This window comes from Thalia democratica, chromosome 7 (assembly GCF_965202585.1).
Source record: "Thalia democratica chromosome 7, ktThaDemo2.hap1.1, whole genome shotgun sequence".
Taxonomy (NCBI): Eukaryota; Metazoa; Chordata; class Thaliacea; order Salpida; family Salpidae; genus Thalia; species Thalia democratica.
This window is the reverse complement of record NC_139171.1, coordinates 46,700,289-46,724,993: the sequence shown is the minus strand read 5'-3', so window position 1 is coordinate 46,724,993 and position 24,705 is coordinate 46,700,289. Positions and strand designations below refer to the sequence as shown.

At 24.8% G+C, this 24,705-nt stretch overlaps 2 protein-coding genes across 3 annotated transcripts; both read right to left on the bottom strand.

The window, feature by feature from the left end:
* Positions 1-2,764: 2,764 nt before the first annotated feature.
* Positions 2,765-23,096, bottom strand: LOC145840231 (cytoplasmic aconitate hydratase-like). Of its 2 annotated transcripts, XM_082947413.1 has the most exons (21): positions 23,015-23,096; positions 19,812-19,904; positions 19,536-19,704; positions 18,914-19,051; positions 17,287-17,356; positions 15,911-16,094; positions 15,341-15,480; positions 14,252-14,423; positions 13,833-13,933; positions 13,211-13,327; positions 10,968-11,127; positions 9,221-9,356; positions 8,652-8,736; positions 8,053-8,209; positions 7,475-7,599; positions 6,638-6,742; positions 4,975-5,120; positions 4,662-4,809; positions 4,429-4,551; positions 3,499-3,684; positions 2,765-2,919 (listed from the first exon to the last, which is right to left on the bottom strand). In XM_082947413.1, the coding sequence occupies exons 1-21, from the start codon at positions 23,016-23,018 to the stop codon at positions 2,803-2,805; spliced, it is 2,676 nt and encodes an 891-aa protein (XP_082803539.1). In that variant the 5' UTR covers positions 23,019-23,096; the 3' UTR covers positions 2,765-2,802. The 2 variants fall into 2 exon arrangements, with proteins under 2 accessions (XP_082803539.1, XP_082803540.1); XM_082947414.1 differs by lacking the exons at positions 19,812-19,904; positions 23,015-23,096 and having other exon boundaries at positions 19,577-19,647.
* A 477-nt stretch (positions 23,097-23,573) lies between these two features.
* On the bottom strand, positions 23,574-24,378 carry LOC145840605 (pseudouridine-5'-phosphatase-like). Its single transcript, XM_082947916.1, has one exon. It carries the CDS (start codon positions 24,362-24,364, stop codon positions 23,675-23,677), a length of 690 nt encoding a protein of 229 aa, XP_082804042.1. The 5' UTR covers positions 24,365-24,378; the 3' UTR covers positions 23,574-23,674.
* Positions 24,379-24,705: the final 327 nt, after the last annotated feature.

The window sequence follows — 24,705 nt, the reverse complement described above, 5'->3', positions numbered from 1 at the left end:
CTGTAAGAACTAAGAATTAATAATTGTTATAATATTCATATTTTTTTATGTAGTAAAATATATTAATATTAAATCTATATAAACAAAGGCAACGTCGTTTTACCCTACAGGTATCTTCAGGCCTTCTTCAACATAAATTGATATTTTTTCAGCAGTAAAATATATAGTTTATTCTAGTCGTCTACCAGATCCATAAAACCAGTATATGTCTGGATCCTATAAAACTCTCAAATTTCATATTTTCATGTAATATCTAGTGTAATTTTCACAATCACCTTCAAACACAACTAAGACCTTTTTTTGTTCTCACCGTAAATTAAGAATATCTACTCATTTTTTTCTAAACAGCCTTCAGTGATCTACCGGATCCTTATATCTTATTTTAGTTATTACCCGATCGGATCTGGATTATTGGACTCAGTAGATCTCTAGTTTATACCACACTTTGCAGACTCTAGTTTAATGCTTAACGTAAACTAACTTCCAATTCCAAATATAATTAAAATTATGTATTTTTAACCGTTCCTTGAAAATATTTAAACATTTGCTGTTTGTTAAAAAAGTTCGTTTAATTTTTTTTTTTCCTTCTGTAATAATGTTATACTAAACTAATTTCAAACTGACTTAAACTAGTATCAAGTAAATTCACGGAAATTTTCAAATAAATATAAATATTAGAATGCAATTGTTAGTGCTTAGTAACTTTAAAAAAATATTCAAACTAAAATAAAAAATTTTAATTTTCAAGTGTTTCACTATAAAAAATAAGATCATAAACTTATTATTTCTGTAATTATCTTTGTACATGCCGATTCGCAATATTTATTTTTGAAACTAACACAGTTTTTTTAAGATTTAATTAAAAAAAACGGAACTTAACTAAATTTTAAGACTAATTCGAAAAGGTTATCTTTTTTTTTCAATTTATACTAAAATTCAAAAGAAAAATAAGTAAGTTAATTAAATTGGAATTAGGTTAAGGTTCAAAAAACTAAGTATTCTATTAACTCATTTTATTATTGCTTAATAAGTTAGTAATTATAAAAACAGGCACAGCAAGTTTTAATTACAACGATTGCACCCTCTTACGTCATAATCAGAAAGTTAATATTTTGAGAAATCATAATTCGAGTCAAAACTGGTGTTCGAACGGCAAGCTTGCCGTCTTAGAAGACTACCAAGACATGAAAGAGTGCCTGAAACGAATTCAACACACAGATATCTTGCAAAAGGTTTAAGTGGACTTGAAACTTGTTTCAAATGCAGAAGGTTTTATATCATTGAGTTCGACCATTATCTCACGGACTGTGAAGACGAAAAAGACATTGTATTTTTTTTTATGCCTTGAAGATAACAACGATGACCAGAAGTCAAAATTTATTCAAAAATAATAATATCAGTTATTCTCTTGGTGTTGTTAACTTGGTACGGCAGATTAAATAAAAAAAAACTTCACAGGTTAGAGCTAAATTTGCTGAATTAAATTTTACTTTTTTTCACCTTGTTCCAGGCATTACGAAACTTCAAAACCAAATAAACGGTTTTCAGTTTGATAGTGTTGTATGTTTTTTATTGAAAACTGTTTTTTTTTAATCTAGGACGTAGAAGCTGCATTTCATGATGAACTTGTAGACTCCTTATTGGAACACTCAAGTGGAGAAGAAAGTTTTTTGATGATAAAATACAACTAAAAGAAATATCTTTAAGAAATTGGATTAATAAAAACACAAGCGAAACTGCTCGATTTTACCTTGGCCTTAGAGTCGTGCACCCAAATTAAAAGCAGCTCCTAATTTAAATCAAGCTGTTTATATATATATTCATTAGTTTCTTTACTTTTTTACTCTAACTTATAAATAGCTTTAAAAATAAGCTAGAATAGTAAGTTAGTTTTTAAAGAGCTTTATTTTAAAACTATAAATTGCTTTATTAGTAATTTTTTAACTCTGGACAAGCAATTCAAAAGTTTACCGACTCTATACAAACCAATACTTTTTTATCTAATATATTTGTTTTCTAGCTTCAAGTTGTTAAATTTTCAACATAATAAAAAACCAACTAAAAACAATTTCATTGTATATTTTATTTTTTGGCTGTAATACTTCTGTTATTCTAAAAATTATTATTATTCTACAATATGAACGTACATAAAAACGTATACATAGAAAAATAAACAAAACAAAATTGTATTTTAAGTTTACTATTTGAAATTAAAATATTGTGATTAATCTATATATTAACTTAAGCAGTAATTAAAAGTTTATTTATGATAAATACAAACTTTATAAAATCGTCTACAAATTTATTAAATAACAAATTACTAGTTAAATTATTACTTATTTGTTTAAACAGTGGTAATTATGTTTAATACTTTACAAATAAAAAAAATGTTAAAAATCGATAATAACAAATTTTAAATACTTTATTTTACCATTATAATGAGTGAAACTTGTAAGGATATTAAAATTTTTCCTCATTTAAAAGCATTAAAAGCACAAAAACTTCAAAATTACAAGATAATAAAAACAATCAACTGACTTTAACACAATATATTTTAGATGATTTCAGGAAATAGTACTAAATAATAGTGGTTATAAAATAAATAAATTAAACATAATTAAATGATTGGATATTTTTTAACAAATTTAAAATCATTTTCAGAAACAATAAAACTTATTGAAGATAATAAATATTCAACCTAAATTAAATAAGTTCTTAGTTTAAATTTCTTCTATACTTGTAAAAATAACTAAAAGTATAAACGTTATCATAAAAGTTGGCATAAAAGGTATAGTAAGTGACTTATTTTTCACTCAAGTAACGAATCATGTAATTAAGGATTCCTCCGTTTTTAAAATAAGTTAATTCTACATCAGTATCAAAGCGTAGCTTCACTTCGAATTTTCTGCCATCTTCAATCTGTATTAAATAAAATTAATACATTATTGCAATACTTATTTATTTTATTTTAGCTAAAAAGTTTAAAAGAAACTTACTAATTATAGTAAAAAAAAAAAATTAATATACATTTTTAAAGTTAATTAAAAGTTTTCAAATACCGCTCTTACTCTTCAAACTATTTCAAAAACCACTTCTATATATACAAATATATATTTTAAATTGATAAATAAATTCATTAAAATTTATATTCGTTTTTTTAAATGCAAGAGGTGCATCAGATCTAGGTTTTTCTTGAGAAAGTATACTATAGTCTTATATTTATATAAGGTTAAAAACTAAGAGAAATGAACTAAAACCTATGGGAATAAAATATTATAATAAATACATTACAAGTTTCTGTTTATCTTAAGTGTTATTTTATAAATCGATTATAGTTAAGTAAACTAAACTAAAACTGTGTGTTATTGAAAAACTAAAGTTCTAAATAGATACAAAACGATAATTAAACTATTAGAAAACTTATTAAAAAATCTATAGTTATACATACTTTTCACAATACAGTAACTGTCAAAATCTTTTTTGAGTAATTCAACTTACAGTTATGTCGATTAGCATTCCAGGTGTCAATTTTTCAGGCAAGCAAACGGAAATTTTTTCCTGACCAGTTATTTTGAACTTGTCGGCATTTTCGCCAGGCATGAACTGAAGCGGAACAATTCCCATGCCAACCAGGTTGCTACGGTGGATTCGCTCAAAAGATTCCGCGATCACAGCTTTGACACCCTAAAAAACAAAAAATAATTTATAAATTTTGGTATTTAGAAAAACATAAATATACAAAAATTAATCACCTTAAAGTTAGGTAAATTATTTGTAAATTAGGTGAAGAATAAACGTCAGGTTGTGCAATACAAGTTGTACTTTAAGCTTACTTATTGAAATGCAATAAAACAAAAATACCATCAATTAATCATTAACGTGTTTATTTGTTTTAATTTTATTTAAATTTCTTCAAAAAAAGTTGTTAATATCACAATTAAAACAATTAATTTCTAAAGAGTATTTAAAACTTTTACTCTTAAACGCAACCTAGTTGTAAGACTTTTGTTTTTTGTTACAAAAGTTTGTATATATATATATACAAATAAGCTTTATAGAAATTAAAGCTTTGTGAAACATATGTTCCAGAATTTTTAAAATCGCCATTTGAATAAATTATTTAAAAGCCCTTCAAGTGGGCTCAGTTGAAAGTGTTTACGTTTAAACATTAACCTTATTTTATATATATATATATATATATATCTTTAAAAATTTTCATTTAATTTAAATGAACTTTTTACGATTAATGCTTAGGTAAGGTACATAACATAGTACACATCATTTTTCAAATATAATTAAAGCCTTTCGCTAATACTTTATTTTGATTTTGTAAAGATTTGAAACTGACGAAACGATTTGTATAAAACACACGCAGTAAAAAATAGATGGCAAACTTTAAAAAACAGTAAGCGTAAAGAATCTACTAACCAGCAACCAAGGACCTTTAGCCGCCCAGTCTCTGCTCGAACCGCTTCCGTAATCTTTCCCTGCAATTATCACCAATTGGCTTCCCTCTTTTTCATATCTCATCGCACAATCGTATATGTCCATCTAAAATTTTTTTTAAGCTAGTAAACGGCTCAAAAAAATTAATTTAGCTTCTAATTATTTTATTGGCAATCTAGGCTTTTTAGTTTAAAAATAAACATTAAACTAAAAACCTCTTCACCGCTCGGTATGTGAACAGTTTTAGGGCCTTCTTTGCCAACAAGCTTGTTTTTCAATCTGATGTTAGCGAAGGTACCGCGAGCCATCACACTGTCGTTTCCACGCCGACTTCCATAAGAGTTAAACTCGCGAGGTTTTAAACTGAAAAATATTATTTTTGATTGTTGTTTTTCAGTAAATTTGTGGTATAACTTGAATATCGAAAGTTATTAAAAACAGTAAATATACTAAAACACTTTAAAAATAAAACAGCTATAACTTACTGAATAAAATTCAAAACTACTAAATTGATATTTATTGACTAACCCAAACGACTTGAGATATCTGGCTGCAGGCGAACTTCTGCTAATGCTTCCTGCAGGCGAAATGTGGTCGGTTGTGACGCTGTCACCTAGCAACAGCAAAATATGTGCGTCCTGAATGACTGGCAGCGATTTTGGAACACTAAACGTCTATTAATTTGAGAGTTTGTAAATTTTTATCAAATTATCTAGTCGCATAAATGTACTTTGTAAAAGCTACAATTTAAAAAAGTATAAATTCACAACTAAATTAAATACAAAGTTTAAAATATAACTGAAATACTAAATTCAGTATAAAGACTTTAACTTTTACAAAGGAAAATTTTAAATTTAATTTCAATGCTCATAAAAATTTCAAAAACTTTTTGAAGTTTCAAACTTAACTTTTAGTAAAAAGTAGACACCTTGAATTATGGTAATAATAATAAATACAACTAATGTAGTACTTTAAGCATGGTTGCCACTGATCAAGCTGAGAAAAATTTCCTGACTTTTTACCAAAATTTTGCTGACTTTTCTAAATCAGTTTTACATATATAAATAGTTCACTTAGTTTAATAAAATACTACCCAAACTATTTAATATAAAATCCTTAAATTAAAATCGATTGAAAAAGAATATATTTAAGTAACTGTAAAAAAAAAGTAAACTATATATGTGTTGTATAAAATATTTCCTCTTGTCATTTAGTATAAAAATTGTAACAAATAAATATACTCTTATTTACTTTAAAACTTAAGTTACTCTACAAAAAATACAAACAATAAGTAAACTTAATCTTGGCATATACCTCTTTTATAACTTAATTTAAAAATTTAAACAACTTTGAAAAAATTATAAAGAGGTCAAGTATACACATTAACTTGTTACATAAAATACTAAACTAACTGCTTAGTTATAAAGAATTCAATTATTTAAACAAAAAAGACTTTTATTCTAAAATTATGCTAGATAAACTTTTGTGTATATATCACAGTTTCACTATGGAAGTGTCCTTGCTACAGATCATCAATACTAAAAAGCTTACAAAATCTGCTTGTTCAAGTAGGGTACTTGTTCAATATGTTAATAGAAGATTTTTGCAGTTTTGTAAAGGATATTTTACTAATTTATAACAGGTGAAGGCATTGGAAACAAAATTAACTATTTTTGTAAATTTCTAGGAAAATTTTGGAATTTTCTTCTGACTTTAAAGGACTTTTAAATAATTTTTACCATTTGAAGGCTTTGGAAAACAAGGAATTTTGTAAATTTAAACTGACAAAATCTTACTTTTTTTAAAAACCCCCCATTTTTTCCTGACCGAGTGGCAACCCTGTTTAAGCCAAACTTTTCTAAGGTTTCACTATAATAATAAGTTTTGTTTTTAATGAAATTACCTATTTTCACAAAACTTTTAAGGCTAATTTTTTATAACTTAATTACGGGAGATTGATTGGCTTTAGTTTTTTATCTCAAATCTATAAGTGTTTTACTGTACTATTGAAAACTTCAACAAAAACACCTAAAAATTATACCGTTATATTGTTTCTGTAGTTGAATACAAAAAAGTATAGTAATAACTGTAAAAAAAATATATAATCTATAATATCATCATCAACCATATTGAATATAACATCAAAAATAAGTAAAAATAGTATGTCTTATTAATTATATACAGCTCATACCATGCTTTTAAAGAAGGGAGGTGATTGAATGTAAGTTGATTTTTCTTCCCAAGGAAACAATTCACTTTGAGGCGTAAATAAACTGTTCCATTCTGTATTCCCTTTCTAATATTTTGTTTTTAAAATAGATAATATTAATATAATAATAAATTTATTTTTGAATCTTTTTTAAATACTTTTAATTGTTAGGCTAAAAATTATTATACATGAAAATTAAATAAAAATTAATAAAAAATATCCTTAAGGAAGAGTTGAAACATAAAAAACAATTTTAAACAATCTAACAAATATATGAAGTTTAGGTAAAGTAAGAGTGGTTGGTGTAAGTAGAACATCTAAAGAAAGAAATAAAACTTAGTTGGTAGCTAAAAACTTATAGTTTGTAGATTAATTTATCTAATCTAAAGTAAAATTTAAATACTTATAAATACAAAACAATTAATTAGAAATTGCTCTTTAAAAAAAACAACAAAGAAAAGTACACTTTTCTTTGAAACTTTTTAGTTATTTATAAAAGAAGCTAAATTATTTCAAACATAAAAAGAGACTTCTTTTAAGCTGCTAACTATTTTGTAAGGAGGTATTTCTTGAAAATTTTATTAGGTTCTAACATTGAGCTTCCATATGAAAAAGCTCAAGTACATCGTTTTTAAAAAACAATTTAAACTATTACTAAATACTAAATAAATAATTTTTAAAGTTTTGAATTTTTTGAGCTTATCCCACAAAATACAAACTATTTTTCAAATGATTAATTTTGTTTAAAAAAATATGATTTACAGCGCGCATTGTCTTTTTATAAAAACCAAGAAATAAAATATGTAATAATCTACTTACATTGATTTTTGAATAAACTTCCTCAAACATCGAAGGAAGGACAAACTTCTTTTCCACTTCTTGTATTTCAGACCTAGTCGGCCAAATATCTTTCAAAAACACTGGCTTACCTTCAGTCCCAATACCTGTTGAAACTAAGCTTGGAAAAAGGCTCAACAAGTTATATGAACTTTTTTCATAAGGATTACAACTTTTGTTAATTTAAAACGGTAAAATTAACAAAAGATACAGTCTAGTCCTTTTTATTTTATTTAAAAATATAGTTTGTTGAGTAATCTTTTTTTTTACTTCTAATTAAACTTATAAATATTAAAAGCAAAATAACCAAGTTGTACACAATGATTTTTAAGATGTGAAAGTACAACTAAATTAAATACATAAATAACCGATTAATTAATGTAACTCTAAATATAAAAACTTAACATAAACTATTTATTCTTTGTAAACAAACTATATTAGTTTAATTGCAAAATACACTTCAAATCAGTCGATAAAAAGGAGTTGAAAGCCTCTTACTTTTATCTAATTATACCATGTTTAATAATTATAATATTCTTAATTTTTTATAAACTATAAACCAATAGGATCCTTCTCAAAGTCAATGCATACTGTTCCAGCTAAAGCATATGCCACTACAAGCATAGGACTAGCCAAGTAATTTGCCCTGGTAGAAGAATGAATTCGACCTTCGAAATTACGATTTCCAGACAAGACTCCGCAAGCTACTAAATCACCCTTAATATCGAATTTAAAATCAAATCTAAGTATTAAACTATAAAATATATATATACTTAAAATAATATTTAGTTTCAACACGAATTTTTGCGATGTGTACTACATAACTTGTAAAAATTAAATACTTAGTAGTATTTATGTTTACTAAAAAATTAGTAAAAAACTAAAGTTTTATTTTTACGTAGTTTGAATTTTAAAACGTGAATGAACTTTTATGTAAATAAAAATAAGAAACATCATGTAACAAAAAAACTATGAAATAAATTTATTAGCAGGTTTCATACATATTTGCAATATCTAGTTTTTTTTATATAGACTGATGGCAAATAAGTTGAGTCTAAGAAAAAAACATGAAATATATACTTTTTAAATAAATATTATTAGATGTTGACTAGAAATAACTTAAACTTTTTTTATATCTGTTACTTTTAAAGCAATTCACTTTATTAATAGCGTCAGTGACTTCATCGGGTAAAGGACCACTATTTCCAATACAAGTCATGCAACCATATCCCACTATGTTAAACCTGGATAAAAACTAGTGATAATAAACATCCTTTCAGTTGTATAAATAAAACACTATAAATGCATAACAAAATAAAATTAGCTTATTTTTAATGAAATAGTCAAGTATAAAATAATCATATTCAATACAAAAACGTGTTTTGTTTCTAATTGTTTGTACTTGAAGTAGAACAAAATAGTTTATCAGTGTACTGCCTAATATCAATTGCTCTTACAATTTTAAAGACTACTTTAAAAAAGTATATGTAAAAAATAAAAAAATAAAGGTTAAACTCTTTTTTAGTGTTTAACATTAACCTATAAAACACTTTATTTAGTATTTTTACGCAGATAATGATATAAAAACATCACTTAATTTATATTGAGACTGAACAAGCATTGAGGATATTTTAAATTAATGTTAAGAATAAACAATTTCAAAAAGTTTGTAGCTTTCTGGTAAAACTATGAAGGCAAAACTAATTAAAAAATCAATTAAAAATATACCCTAAATTTTCTAGATAAGGTAGCACACCACTGTCTTTCAAATAATATGTAACAACTCCACTGCCGGGTGATAAACTTGTTTTTATGTAAGGATTGACATTGAGACCGTATTTAACTGCATTCTTTGCTAGTATACCTAAAAAAATTGTTACAATTAGTAATTCGTAAGAATAAAAACAATTTGAAAAAAATCAACAATTATCATTTACTTAGCCTTTTAATTTTGATTGAACTACTTTCGTCGTTTCTTTTTCAACAACCAAACGAAAAATCTTTATTTTAAATAACTTAAACATTAAATCTTGGTATAAAGTTAAATATACACGTCGTCTGGTATTAAAACTAAATAAATTTAAATGTTAATTATTTTATCACAATATTTCCTATTTCAAAAAGTTTTAAGAAACTAAAAGAACTTCATCTTGTTAATATATTTTCATTACTTACTAATTATCACTAAAATAGTTTTAAATTTAACAATCATATTTTTAAAAAAAGTTAAGTACAATAACTGCGTATACACAAAATTATATTTTTACTATTTTCAGTTAATAATAATCTTAAAACTCAACTTGTTGAAAAATTAGTCATTTAAAATTTTGAAAAGCTGGCTAATTCTTAAAAAAAGTTCTTTAAAACAAATGTTTGGTAACAATCTAACTTATTATATAACATTTGCAAGCTATTTTGTACAAATTTAGTGTTTATGTTTTTAATTTTGATTTTATTTATTAAAACATTCAAATATTTTTTGAATGAAAAAAGCTTAAGCTAACAACCGTAAGTACTAAAATGTTAATTAACTTTTATTGTAAAAAATATTCTTTATATGTTATTTAAGAAAATACTTTTATGATCTATAAGTAAACTACTAACATTAAAACAGATTAGAAGATGCTGAAAGTATATGTAAATAGAAAATAAAGCTTTTGGATAAACCTACAAAAACAATACAAATAAGATGAGCAAAGTCATTAGTTAATAATTAACAATTTAAATGTGACAGACACACATTTCAAATAACCAAAAGATACAAAAGCTAAACAATTTTTTAATAAATAACTAAAATAAAATTTGTTTAAATAACTAAAAATAAAAATAATGAAAAAGAAAGTAAAATCTTATACTTTATATATATTGAACAAACAGAAGTTTAGTTTTTTATAATTAAGTTAACTCCAAGCTTTCTAATAATTTGTAATGTTTTATAACTTACTTTTTCATAGGTAATTCTCACAAGCAAAAACTTTCAGTATTTTTAAACAAAATTTTGTAGTAAATTTTAAAAATACTGTATGTACAAAAAAGTATCAAGCGTACACTTAATCAGAATTAAATAATACTGGAAACACAAATTAAGCCATGAAGCTAATTTATAACGTAGTAAAAACAATTAATTATGTAATAATTGGAAAAATTTTTAAATCTCTTAATCCTCAATGAATCAAGTTTGTATTAAAACTATAATATTTTTTGACCTACGTAATTATATTTGTAAAAAATTGTAAATTTTAACTTTATAAACACCAAGTAGCTAATGATTATATAACAAAGATTTCTAAAAAGTAAACTGACTAAGATGTTTACTTTTTATTGAAAGTTATAGTAAACTACACATCTATAAATATTCTTAAACTAATTAGTTAACTGAATTTCTTTGCAAACTACTCTAACAAAATTTACTTACTTTATTCTAAGAGTAAGAACCATAGTACATTATACTAAATAATCAAATAAAAAAGCTAACCTGCACCAAGCATAACTGTAGGATTGCTTGTATTAGTACAAGATGTAATAGCAGCAATCACAACACTTCCATGCTTCAACTGGTATTCTTCTTGATTGTAAGTGAAATTAACAGCAGAATCTAGATTTTCTTTCTTTAGTCCGAACCCTTTAAATCCAACCTAAGTTTTGTGTACAAGTTATACACCAATACTTATGATAACAAAATTATTGTAAAAAATACAATATTGCTTCTACTGTCTTGAAAATGAACAAATAAGACGCTTTCGATTCACCAGTACTTTCGTTTATCAAAACGTTATCAAGCGATAAAGGGCTGAAATTATAAAAACACAATCAATAGTAACTAAGTTATAAAGTAAACAAAATTAAATAAAAGTTAAAACTTAAACTTTTAGGGTATATAAATTTATAAACATTACATATTATCAAACAATTAATTATCATACAAAATTTTTTTAAAACCAAGATTCTACTAACTAACAACTCATAAATGCATACAAGTAAACAAGCAAAAACATAATGTACAAAAATGCTCTTTTCCTAAAAATCCTAAAATACCAAGTTCTAAAATATTAAATCTTCATAAATTGTTTTATTTTAGTTAATTTTTGGATCTAAACTCTTTATCCATAAACTTTCTTTGTAGTCTGAATTTTTTAATTCTGGTTGTTCTAAAGACATTATCTTGTAGGCACTGTCCAATCCTATATTCTCAATATCATTATGATGATTCTCAAAGTAAAGTTTAAATAATGCAGATTCGTCTCCTTTACCAACCAATTTAAAATTTCTTTAGAATTTTTTTCATTTGTTTCTATGTGCATTCCATCTTACGTTAAAATTGTTTTTAGTCTAACCTACATAAATTTCCTTGCATATTGTACACTGAGCAGAATATATTCCGTAACTTTTACAGTTTAATTTTGGTTTTATGTTTATTATTCTGTTTTCAACTGTTTTTATGTAACTTTTCTCATCTATCATGTCTTTATAATTACTGTATTTTTCGCATAATGCACAATTTTTGCATTTTTTGCTCTTATTATTAGGTACGTTGCTTCCCTTTTTAGCTATACAACTAAATGTATTCAGCAATTGACCTATACTACTTGGTTTTGTGAAAGATGTTTTTGCAAGTGGGAATAGTTTCTTTTTAATACTTATGACTTACATATATTTTTTTATACTTTTTTAGCAACATTTGTTTCTCAAAATTATAAGATTTACTATTAACTAATTTTATTATATTTGAATATTTCTTAATAGGCTAAAGTACCTTTAAACCCTACTATATATTTTTTAAACAATAAGTTTTAAATTAACATTGTTACTTAAAATCAACTAACTAATATTACGTATTAACACAGTACAGTAAATTTTTAGAAAACTAATAATAATAAAAGAAAAAATAGTTAGTCTTCTCTAAAGTTAACAAAGTTTTAAAACTTTATATAGATGTACAATGAGTAAAAACAAATGTATATAATATTCTTTTGCTGGAACAACTGTTAGTGGCTGTGTGGTAAAGTCTAGAATTAAAAGAATCATAAATAAATCAAACCTAAAAAACTAGCTCCAAACTTTATTATGAGCAATTTAGAAGAAAATTCTAAAATTGTTGTTTTACAAAACCTTAACATTATTATAAAAAAACACTTGTTTTAATATTAAGGTAACTATTAAAAATTGCAGTTTAAATTTATTAGCCATTTAATTTGAGCAACATGTATTTTTTTTTTTACACAAAAGAAATCTAAGGCTCATATTATATAACCAAATATATCATTTTTGTTGGAGTATTTCAAATAATAATAGAAATTTGAAACGTAGATAAAAAAGTAAGATAAATATAATTGTTTAAAATACTAGTTTTAATTTATTAATGATATCTTGTAATAAACGAACAAAATAGGTTCAATGAAGTAAAATAACAACAATTTTAAAGTTGTTAACTTTAAAAAAAACTCCGTCGATCTGTAGTATCAATTTGACACAGAGAAGCTTTATAAGTCTAAGTCAATTAAGTATTTTTTAGAAAAGTATATAATAATTACTAAATAAATTTATTTTTAAATTTCTTCTTAAATTAAAGTTTCACTTATTAGCTATATTTGAAATTTATCATATTTAACAAAACTTTATATTTTTGTCTGTGTATACTTCACCATTATACTTTAACTTTTTTTCTTTTAAGCTTTGATTTGCACAAAAAAACAACTAAGCTAAAGTACTTTAACTAACTTCATTTTTGAGACAAGTAATGAAATCTTGTGACATATTAGAAACAGCAACTCTGTCATGAGGACGTTTTGGTCCGCTTAAAGATGGTACAATTGTGGTCAAATCTAATTCTACTACCTGTTAAAAATTTTAGTCATTCTAAAAATACGATTCGTAATAAATGAATTAATAACCTAATATACATTTCAAGATAATTATTTGTATAAATATTATCAAAGTTTAAAAGATATTTGACACACATCAGCGTTAAATGAGTATTTATTAATTTATAATGTAATAAACTTATAAAACTATAGTATTTTATATATTTTTTACACTTGTCTAGAAACGAAACAACAATCATATTAAAACAATTTGAAATCAATTATTTGCAAAGTATTTTATAAATTTCCGTATTTAATAACATAAAATAAAGTTCATATTTGTAAAATCTTAATAACTTGCATTATATATTTTTGCAATATATAGTTTGTATAACATTTTTAGTATTTAGTTCGTTTTAAAGTCAAAACTATTAGTTTTTGATTCAATTATTCTGACAGTAATTTTAAAAACATATGTTTGGGTATGGTTTTAAAAAAGAATCATTTTAATACAGTAGACTTTAAAAAATTCTATAAACCTGCGAAAATACAGGCTCTTTATTTTCATTGGTATAGTCTTTGAAAAGTCCAACTCTTTTCAAATACGTTTCAACATGACTTATTTTTTCTGGTGAGCGAGCTGTAAAAATTTTACTACTTTAAAGCTTTGAAAAGACTTACATAAAACTTATTCTATACAGCATGTAAAAAATGTATAAGTTAAGAAGAGTTGATTACCAGTGCTTTTCATTTTTGTGTTTAAACTGTAGCTTGTGCAAAATACAAAAGAAACGCAAGTTTAAAAAACACAACAACATCTTCATAACTTTTTTCATATTATGATTCAACCAGTCAGTAGTGTAAAAACAGATTAAGAAAAATTCTAGTTTTTTATTTTGAATACAAATAAACTACTACTTTACACTAAGTAGGAAAGTATCAAATTTCAATTGCTTACCTGTTTGACGTAAGTAGTCCAACGTGATGTCATCGACGGGGAAAAAACCAACAGTTGCACCGTACTCAGGGCACATGTTGCTTATTGTTGCTCGGTCCGCAATGGACAACTTCGCCACTCCCGGTCCGAAAAACTCCACAAATTTACCCACAACTCCAATTTGTCTTAAATGCTGTAAAGAATTTTCAATATCAAATTTTTATATGGTTTAAATCGATTAGAAGACAGATATAGTTGAAGCTAAAACAAATTTACTATAAAGAAAACTGTTATTGTATGAAAAAATATTTTACTATATTTTTAACAAAAAAAGTCGGTTCAGTATTTTGAGTTTAATTTTCTGAACAACTATAATTAACAACTGTTAAAAAAATAAACTAAAAGTACGTTGAAACATTTATTTTTTGTTCTTTTAACTATGAAATTATTGTACACACGACCACAGCAACATTTTATCTATAATTATTCTTAAAATTAATTTTAAGGTTTACTAAATAATTTTTATACAAAAAAGTTGTTAGAAAGATAATAAACAACTTGTAAATTGATAAAAACATCGTAAGCTAAATTCATAAATTATCAAAGTTTAAATTGTTATATGTTTTTTTTTTAGATCTTTTTAGAAACTTGACAACTAACTACTTAAATTTATTATGAGTTATAACTGTAAAGCTTTCAACAACTTAAGAGTTTTTTGCAAATATTATAGACATGGCTATAGAAAGTACATACTTTTAAATCAAAATTACAACAAAAAAATATGTACAATTCTTTAAAATAAAAAAATTTAAAATGTTTTTAAATAATAAATGGTTTATATAAAACTTATTTATTAGAAACTTAATAAAAACAAACTACTTTAATATCAAATAAGTTTTTAAACTTTAGAGTATCAAAACAATAAAAAAACAAAGCTAAAGTAATTTATAAAGTATGTAAAAGCTACTAGCAAACGATAACTTATGATTATAAACAAATAAACATTTTTTTAGACAAACTGTCTTTATTTAAAGTAACTAAAAAAACAACACAAAAATTTAATAAATAAACTGAACCCCTAATGCTGTTGCTAAATTTTCAAAATATTACTTTTGTAATTGTTAAGACAACATCAGTGCTAGTTGCAAGCGCGTCTATTTCTCCGACAAGCTTGTAGCCAACTACTTGAGGAAGCACCATAGATATCGCTTGCCCTAACATTACAGCTTCAGCTTCTATTCCGCCCACACCTTATATAGAACATTCAAAAATGAAATGAATACTTTATTTTAAAAAGCACTTTTGCATAACATTTAATGCAAGAAGCTAGTATTAAATAACTTTTTTATCCTAATCCAGGACATAATTTAAACCACAAAGCATAGTAAAAATACAACGGATCCTGTTTTTAAATAAAAAGTATTATTTAAGTAATAATATATATGCTTAATGTCACTTTAAATTTTGGTTGTTAAAACATAAGCTTTAATTAATTTGTAAAACAGACATTTCTAATCACTTATTATCTTAAACTTACAACTATTAGAATTGATCTACATACCACATTTAATTCTAAAGTGAACTACTTTAGCTAAGAAAATATTTTTTATAACTAATAGATACTGCATTAAACAGATGGACAGTTGGCTCTGATTTTTCTCTTATCGATTGGAAACTCACCCCATCCTAACACTCCGAGTCCATTTATCATGGTAGTGTGTGAATCAGTACCAACAACACTGTCCGGGTACATCCAGCCCTTCAGATCGAAAACCACTCTTGCCAGATACTCCAAGTTGACTTGGTGCACAATGCCAGAGCCGGGTGGGACTATCAGCATATTTTCAAAAGCGTCCGCACCCCACTATAAAGTTAAACTTGTAGATTCGAAGGTTTCAATAATTGCTTAATAATCTTTAACTTTTTTCTTTAAAAATAAAAAAAATAATTCTATAATAAATTTGATATTATTTTTAGAGCTTAGTTTTTTATAAAAAAACTAAATCAAAAAATTTTTCCTAGTGTTCTTTCAATAGTGCAAAAAAAAGTTTAGACATTTACTTTTAGAAGCCTTTATAAGTACATTGAAACAACTTAATTATCAATAACATAAGCATTGTTATTGATTGTTCGTTTTATGTTATTAAATAGTTGCTTAAGTTAGTTTATATTTCTTTTTTGTAATGGTAAAAGTGTAATCCTAAGTGGATTTTAAAAACTTTTATTACAATTGTAATTCCTATTCTTTTTTAGGCTTTTACTATAGTTGGTACTATATTTCAATTTGTTACGGCTCCATGTTGTTTTCAATTACACTTTGTTTTATAAAGATGAACACTTGCAAAAGTATATGTTCTAATTTTTCTATGGTCACAATTAAACTTACTCTTAAATTAAATGTAATATGATTTAACTTTGTTTGTGATTTGTTTTCTGCTTTAAGCATTTATTAAAGTCAATGTTTTATTTATTTTGTATTACAAAAGTACAACTTAATTGTTAATGTTGCTTGCGTGGACATCAAAATATTGTGTATGTAGCTTAATTTCTTTTCTAGCAAGACATTCCTTTTTTTGTTTGCTTTTAAAATAAATTACTTTTAAATAAAAAATGTACTAATTTATTGACACTTTAAAAATTTTGTTCAAACTTTTTTTACCAATAAAATATAATTCGTAATTATTATTTATAAACTTGTATTGTATTTACATTCTAAGCAGCTTATATCTTTAAAATTCCAATTATTAAAATATTTGGATTCGGACTCGGATCCGGATTCGGCCGGGTCCAAATTTGAAAATTGCGATTCGGATTCCGATCCAACCGAATCCTAATTTGAAATAAGACTTGGATTCGGATTTAGCCGAATCCAAAAGTTTTGGACTCGGTAGATCACTACTAATTACATACTATGCTAAACTAATAGTAACTTATAACTACTATCATTTAGCTGTTTAAGTAAATCCAACCAATGTATATTAATAAATAGAATAACAAACAAAAATTCACTGAATGAAATTAGTTATATTACCGTGTTTCAATAAAAAACAACCAACTTTCAAAAACTGAAATCTTTCTTTGTTTCTTTCAAACTCTCGGGTCTGATTCTTTTGTGCTGCATCTAAACTGTAATAAAATCACCTTATGTAACTATTATGTTTAAGGTAAAAACTTATTATATTTGATATCCAATATCATTTTGTTTAAAAAAATGTTATACGTGTTATTTAACTTCTTAATTAAAGCAAATTGTAAAATAAACTTGTGTAGATTCTACATATTTTATACAGCTTTTTGTCACTTAAAATTATTTTAGTTTAGGGTTAAGTAACCTACTTTTAGAATTAAAAGAACTTGTGCAAAACAAAAAATAATGGTAAAATATAAATTTGAATCTTAAAGTTAGCTCGATTTCCGTTACACCTTCTAATTAAGGGGATTGGGGGGGCTTAAATCATCTTTTTCACAATTTAGTCTTATAGTTTTAAAAACAAAAAAAAATTTAAATAAAAACTAAAATTTTTATGACAAATATTTAAAAAAAAAACTGTTTTTTTGTTTATTTTTTGTAAAAACTTTTTTAGTTTTTAATAAAAAAAATTCGACAGAATTTACTTAATAATGCAAGAAACATTTCCTGAAAGTTTAAGGTAGTTATCTCGAGAAACGTAGGTGAAGGTAGATTTTTAGTTAAATAGTCTTTTTTTTGCCGTTTTACTTTGCGCTTCCCATAAGGAACCTATTGTTGCCTCCGACTTTGACCTACAATATCTCAAAACTTTAATTGAACTTTTAAATTCTGTAAAAAGCATCTCGTAGCTTAGTTAAATCTCTAAAAAATAAGATCAAATTGTGAAAAAAATGAGTTAACCCTTCCTCCCCATACTGTTAAGTAATGATTTTAATAAAATATTTGTTTAAAGAGTTTTAAACTGTTACTGTTATAGTATATTGCAAACTGCAGATTTTTGCAAAAAAAACTATTTCTCTAACTATCTTTATTCATATTTATAAGTTTATGTAGAATAAAACACACAAACAACGATTATTACTTATAATGGATAAAAATATAAACAAAAACAAATTATACAGTAATCTTCCTTTATTCTACCAACATATGTTTCTGTGTGTCAACGAATCAACACACTTCAACTGGGTTGTTAATAGGAAAGATAACTCAGTTATCTTTCCTATTAACAACCCAGTTGAAGTGTGTTGATTCGTTGACACACAGAAACATATGTTGGTAGAATAAAGGAAGATTACTGTATAATTTGTTTTTATTTATATTCCAGTGAAGTTACTTTACTAGGATCTTTTATTAGCAAACAATTAAAACTATATTTTGAACAGTTAAAAATATAAACACTTTTAAGTAAAACTACAGAAAGTTAATTAAACTATAAATTCAGTTTTCATTTTCTACACAATTATATACTTTATTTGTAATTTAAGTGTATAAAAATTTTTAATTTTCATTTTATTCACTTATGTGGATAACTCTTGAGTATTTAAAACATATCTTTAGTAGCATTAAACTTATCAGTTTCTTCAAGTATTTTTTGATTTTTTGAATATAATATTTAATAAGTAACAAAAATTAGTAGTAGGAATTATACAAAGATAAACATCAAATGAGAATTAAGCTTATTTTCATTAAAAGTTTTTGTGTTTTAAACTTACCTTCTGTTAAAATCAACTTGAATTGAGTGGTCAATAACTAAGTCTACTGGACAAATTGGATTAATTTTTTTAGGGTCTCCTCCAAAATTTTTTACTGCATCTCTCATAGCAGCAAAATCAACAAGTGCTGGAACTCCACTAAAAAAGTTAGGTTATGTTATATTTGGTGCTATTATTCCCTTCAATAAATATATATAACGAGTTAAAAATGTACCAGTTTAATTAAGTTGTTTATTATAACTATATGGTGATATAGCTAACTAAAAAACGAAAACCGAACTAAAAATTAATACATATTTTCAAGTAAAATAAAGATAGCCATTAAGAACATAAAATAGTGTTATCTAGCAAACATATTTTTATTAAATTTAGTTGATAATGTAGCAAAACATCAGCGTGCTTTAAAGTTTATTATAAACGATTAGTAAATAGACATAGAACTCCTTAATGTAGTAACTTAAAGTTAAAGTCAATTTAGTATATAAATTAAAACTATGTATTTTCGGTTTGGTGTAGAACTAACTTATGGTTGTCAATATTCAAGAAAAAAACTCAGTGTGATTAAATGACTAAGATTTTTGTTTAAAATAAATATAAAGTATCATTGATTACAAAAACAAACGTAAAATCCTGCAAGACTACACGTGCTGGTTTAAATCTAACTTCAACTTTTTCATTGCTAGTTTTTTCCCAATCAACTACTTTTCTTACATCTGTTTCTGATATTTGAAAGCCATCACAATTTCTTACTATGGACTCTAGCAATACACGTATTGAAAAGGGCAACCGTTCTAAAAATATTATTTATTTAGATAAATTTATTTTGAAAAATTTTTTTGTTAACATACATTTTTTCAGTTCATTATTATACATTTAGTAAAACTAAAATTTCAAAAACCAAGAGTTTTTTCATCTGCAATTTCTGTAAGATCAGCAAATTTTAAAGAGGATTCTCCAACTTTTATTTCTTTTGTCACTTTCTTTCTTATATCTAAAAATTATGATCATAATAAAAGGTGGAGTTTTTTTGAAAAAATTAAAGCTAGATTCTAAAATATTTGTTTTTATGTTTAAAATTTATACTAAAAATCTTTAAATAGCTTTAAAAAACTTTGCTTAATTTTAAGTAATCATCAATGTCCCATGACATTCATACTTTAATTTATTTTTATGTAAGACTACTATAAATAATATGAACATAGGTTTTTCATTTTGCTTATTTACTTTGTTTCGTTTTTGCCTTTAAGATTTATTTGTTAAATATTGTTTGTGATTCGATACATATATAACAAATATCTAAAAACAGTTTTATATTAAACAAAACAAAACTACAAAAGAGTACGTAATCTTCTCAGATACGGTATTGATGACCTCAAAATAGATATTTTCTATTAAATTCATTTTGTAAGAAACTGTTTAAATTTTTCATTTAAACTATGTTTTTCATTTCAAAATATCATTTAAAACTTAAGTTGTAAAAAAAATATTAATAATAAGTATATATTTTTTTGAACAACAATAGTGACAATTTTTTCTTATTAAAATCATTATCTGTGTACAACTATTTAATTTAGATAACATGATTATAGATTTTTATAATTTATAAAAACAGCATTTAAAAACTTTTTAAAACCATTGTAAAACTTACATACAAAGCTAGTAGGAAATTTATATTAAAGAGTTACAACAAAGTATTCTGAGTTTTATTGTTAAAAAGTTTAAAGACTGTTTTCAATAAAAACTTTTTAGTGATTCATTGACAATTTTAAATAATATTCAATAACCCTAGATATAAATGAAGGATTCAAATGTTAAAAAATAAACTTTAACAACTATTTGTAACAGCCCATCTTCATTTCCAGTAACTTCATACATTATTAAGTATTGATTTTGAAAGCCTGTAAGAACATTTTTGATCCCTATTGAATTTGGCTAGTCTGTCTACAAAACAAAGTAAAACTATTTCAATAAAGTTGAACATTTTCCACAATGGCTAATTCAAAAAATTAGTTTATAAACCTTTATTTCAAACTCTATAACTGTTCTATCTAACTATATACACTATTTGTATACGGTCATTAGGGTGCATTTGCTGCCTCTCAAAAATGAAAATTTTAGAATTTTTCTTAGTAAATTTTTTAACGTTAGGAAATCACATAAATAGACAGCACAAAAAAATAGATTCCTAGCTTTCAGCCTACTGGAGCAAATTACTATCATAATTTTGCTTTGTATCGGTACATTTGAAAATGGGGAAAAAAGACTATTTCACTAAAAAAAAAATTTCTCCTACGTTTTTTGACATAATTACCTGAAAAATTAGGAAATGTTCCTTGCCATATTTAGAAAGTTTTGTATAAGCAAAGTTTAGAAAAAAAAAAATATGCAAAAATAACAATAGAAATTCAATTCTATTTTATATTTTTTTAATATATTTTCTATTTTTAATTTACTATTTTTTGTTTATAGAGAGTTTTCTAAATATGTCAAGGAACATTTCCAAACCGTTTCAGGTAATTATCTCAAAAAACTTTAAAAAACTTGAGTGAAATAGTTTTTTTCCCCTTTTTAAATAAAGAAATATAAAGCAAAATTTTAAAAAGTTATTTGCTCCAGCAGGCTAAGAGCTAGGAAACTTTTTTTTTGTGCTGTCTATTTATGTGATTTCTAAACTTCAAAAAATTTTTACTAAGCACAATTCTAAAGTCGGGGCAACAGATGCACTTTAATGGTCATCATACCTTATGTAAACTTAAAATTTAAAATCCAATAGACCTAAATTCTATAAGGTATGGATGATGGTATACTTAACTTGTTGGTACTAGCCATCATAACTAAGTCCTACCTTATTTAGTTAATATCTTATAAATACTATATTCTAATTGATACTACTTTATATAAATCAGACAAGACAGTTTGAACAATATATGTATTATACAAAACAAGCATAAAGCAATATTACAAAATCTCTATTTCAAAAATATCAGTTACTTTTAAAACTTTTATAAATCACTTGGCAAAAGTGCATAATTAACAATAAACCAAGCTTAGTGCAGTAAACTATAAAACAATTAAAGAACTGTCAACTATTTAAATCTAATCCAAAAGACTTAAAACAATAAATAAAGCTTCAATTAAAACTTTTAGTGAGCAATTAACTAAAAAATAGCTTAATAAAATATTATACATGTAAATCTAGCTCAAATATTTAAGCAACTAAACACCAGTTTAAATATTAATTTTATATCTTAACAATGCTTACAATTAACATACAATCTAATAAGTTCGAACGGAATTCTTTTAATAGACCCTTCTCTCAGCTGGGCAAAACACAACCGCACAAGTCAATGTATTTGTTATGTTTTTTATGGCATTTCGTCAGTATCTTACGCCTCACTAACCCTTGTTCTTGTTGGCTCATTAGGTTGTGGGTGATTATGAGTTCACTTCCAAATATGGGCGTTGTTGTCTGGTTCTTATACTCAGAGATCAAAATAATGAACAATGCAATTAATTGCAGCACTTCATTAAAACTTAAATTAATAATAAGTAATTTTTATATGGTTATGACTGTTTAAAATCTAGGCAAATGCATTAAACATGTGGTTTTTGAACTGCTCTAAAACTTTTATCAAATAATAATTTCTTTCTATTTATCGACTTTAGTGTAACTAATTATGAATAAAAACAACTAACTGAATCTGCATTTTTAAACTAGTCAAAGTTAATGTTTGAATGATATACAAATAATAATTGCAACTTTTATTTTACAAAAATTTTTGTGATTTTCTGTGGCAATTTCTACTAGTTATAAGTATTGAACCTGAAGTGGTTGATATAGTTTATTTTGAAATACAAGAGCTGGCATTAACAAATGAATATATTTATATATTGCAGCACTTTTTTATTATAAATATGTTTAAAGTGTAAGTTATTAAAAAAAAAATGAAACATAACAAATTAACATCAATAAAAAAGAAACAACATTTTAAAGAAATTAATTAAAAGTTTTTATGCTAGATAAATAAGGTTTATAAATTAATTTTATAAAACAACTGTGATTTAACTTCCTTTACTTGATTAACAAGAACTATAACTAACCCATAATATAGATTATGAAAAAAACTAATTGTTATACTCTCTGGTATACACAATCCTTAATATAAATAAAGCTTAGTATTCTGCAAAAAAAAAATATCAATTTTAGTGATAATCACATATAAATGTGTATGTAGTTAAATTAAAATAATAATAAATAACTAAACATTTGTATCATCACTTTAACCTTATTTTATCAGTTCCTAAAATCTTTTTTGAAACATCACAATCAAAAAAATTGTGCTAAAATTTATGATTAATTAATCATTTTCTAAATTGCTTATATTATTGTTCATTAATGTTCTAAAATAAAACCTAAAATTATTAAACTAAAACTACAAGAAGATGATAGAATTAAATTAAAATAATGAACTCCTATACATTAACTTTTTGATTATTTGATTTTTTTTACTGCACTGTAAAATATGTTATAAGTAAATAACTATTCATGTAAAAAAAGATAAAAACATTACCATAAACCATAAAATTTCAAATGTTCTTACTTTTATTGATTAAATTAAATTTTGACTTACATTATACTAAATTTTCCAGTAAACTCTTCTAAGTAGTCATACAAATTGTAAAGGCTCAAAGTACAATTTTGAATTAACATTTTTGAAAAGTTTATAACTAAACTAATCTTTATCACTTTATTTGTCTTTTTTACTTATAAGGAGGCAAACCAAACTCCTCAGGTTTAAATTCAAGCAAACTGTCAAGACACAAAGTGGCCTTATCTTTTTGTTCTTGTTCAACTCTTGGATCAGGAACCATTACACACTGCATTCCTGCAGCAAGAGCAGACAGCACTCCATTGTACGAATCTTCAAACACAAGGCAACTTTCTGGTGCAGGAATTTTTCCTGTAAACCGTTTTCTTGTTACTTCATAAGCGTCTGGGTTTGGCTTACCAAACTTAACTTCTGGGTCATCAGAACACAACACTTTAGGATTGAAGTTTGTAAAAAAATGCTGGTGATTTTTGGTCTTTGCTTGGTAACCTTTAATACTAGAACCTGAACATAAAGCTACTGGTATTTTGCTGTCAACAAGATGTGCTACCAATTTAAAAGCACCTTCAAGTAACTCAGAATTGTGAAACAGGTCATCAATAATAGCATCAAACTTTTCTTTTAACTGAGGTACAGTAATTGGAAGTTGTAATCTATCTATTATAATTTTGCTTCCTACATCAAACTTGTTTCCCATACAAAGTTTTTTAGTCTCCCAGTCATAATTTTTTCCATATGGTTCACAAATCTGTTTGAATGCAACGGTGTATATGTCTTCCGTGTTTAACAACAAACCATCCATGTCAAATATAACATGAGTAACATGTTTGAATTTTTTCATTTTAGCAAAAACTATGTTATTTTCTGTTAAAAGTGTTCTAATTATTTTTTTTTTTAGTATCATAAGTTATAAAATTTAACATTATTAACCAGATGCAAGGCTTTAACAATGTCATAGGGTAGCAGAGCAATTTAAACTACCTTGAGTATTTTTTCATCTAGAAATAAGATATTTAGTTTTGTTAGAACTGAAAATCTTAAAAACGGAATATTTTAGAATGAGAGAGATTTGTAACTAAGCTAATTTATGTTGCTCTGCATCCCCTATGATATGTCCATGTGACACCACTGGTATCAACCATAACTTTACAAAACATGTAAACATTTCAGAAGTTAAAAGTA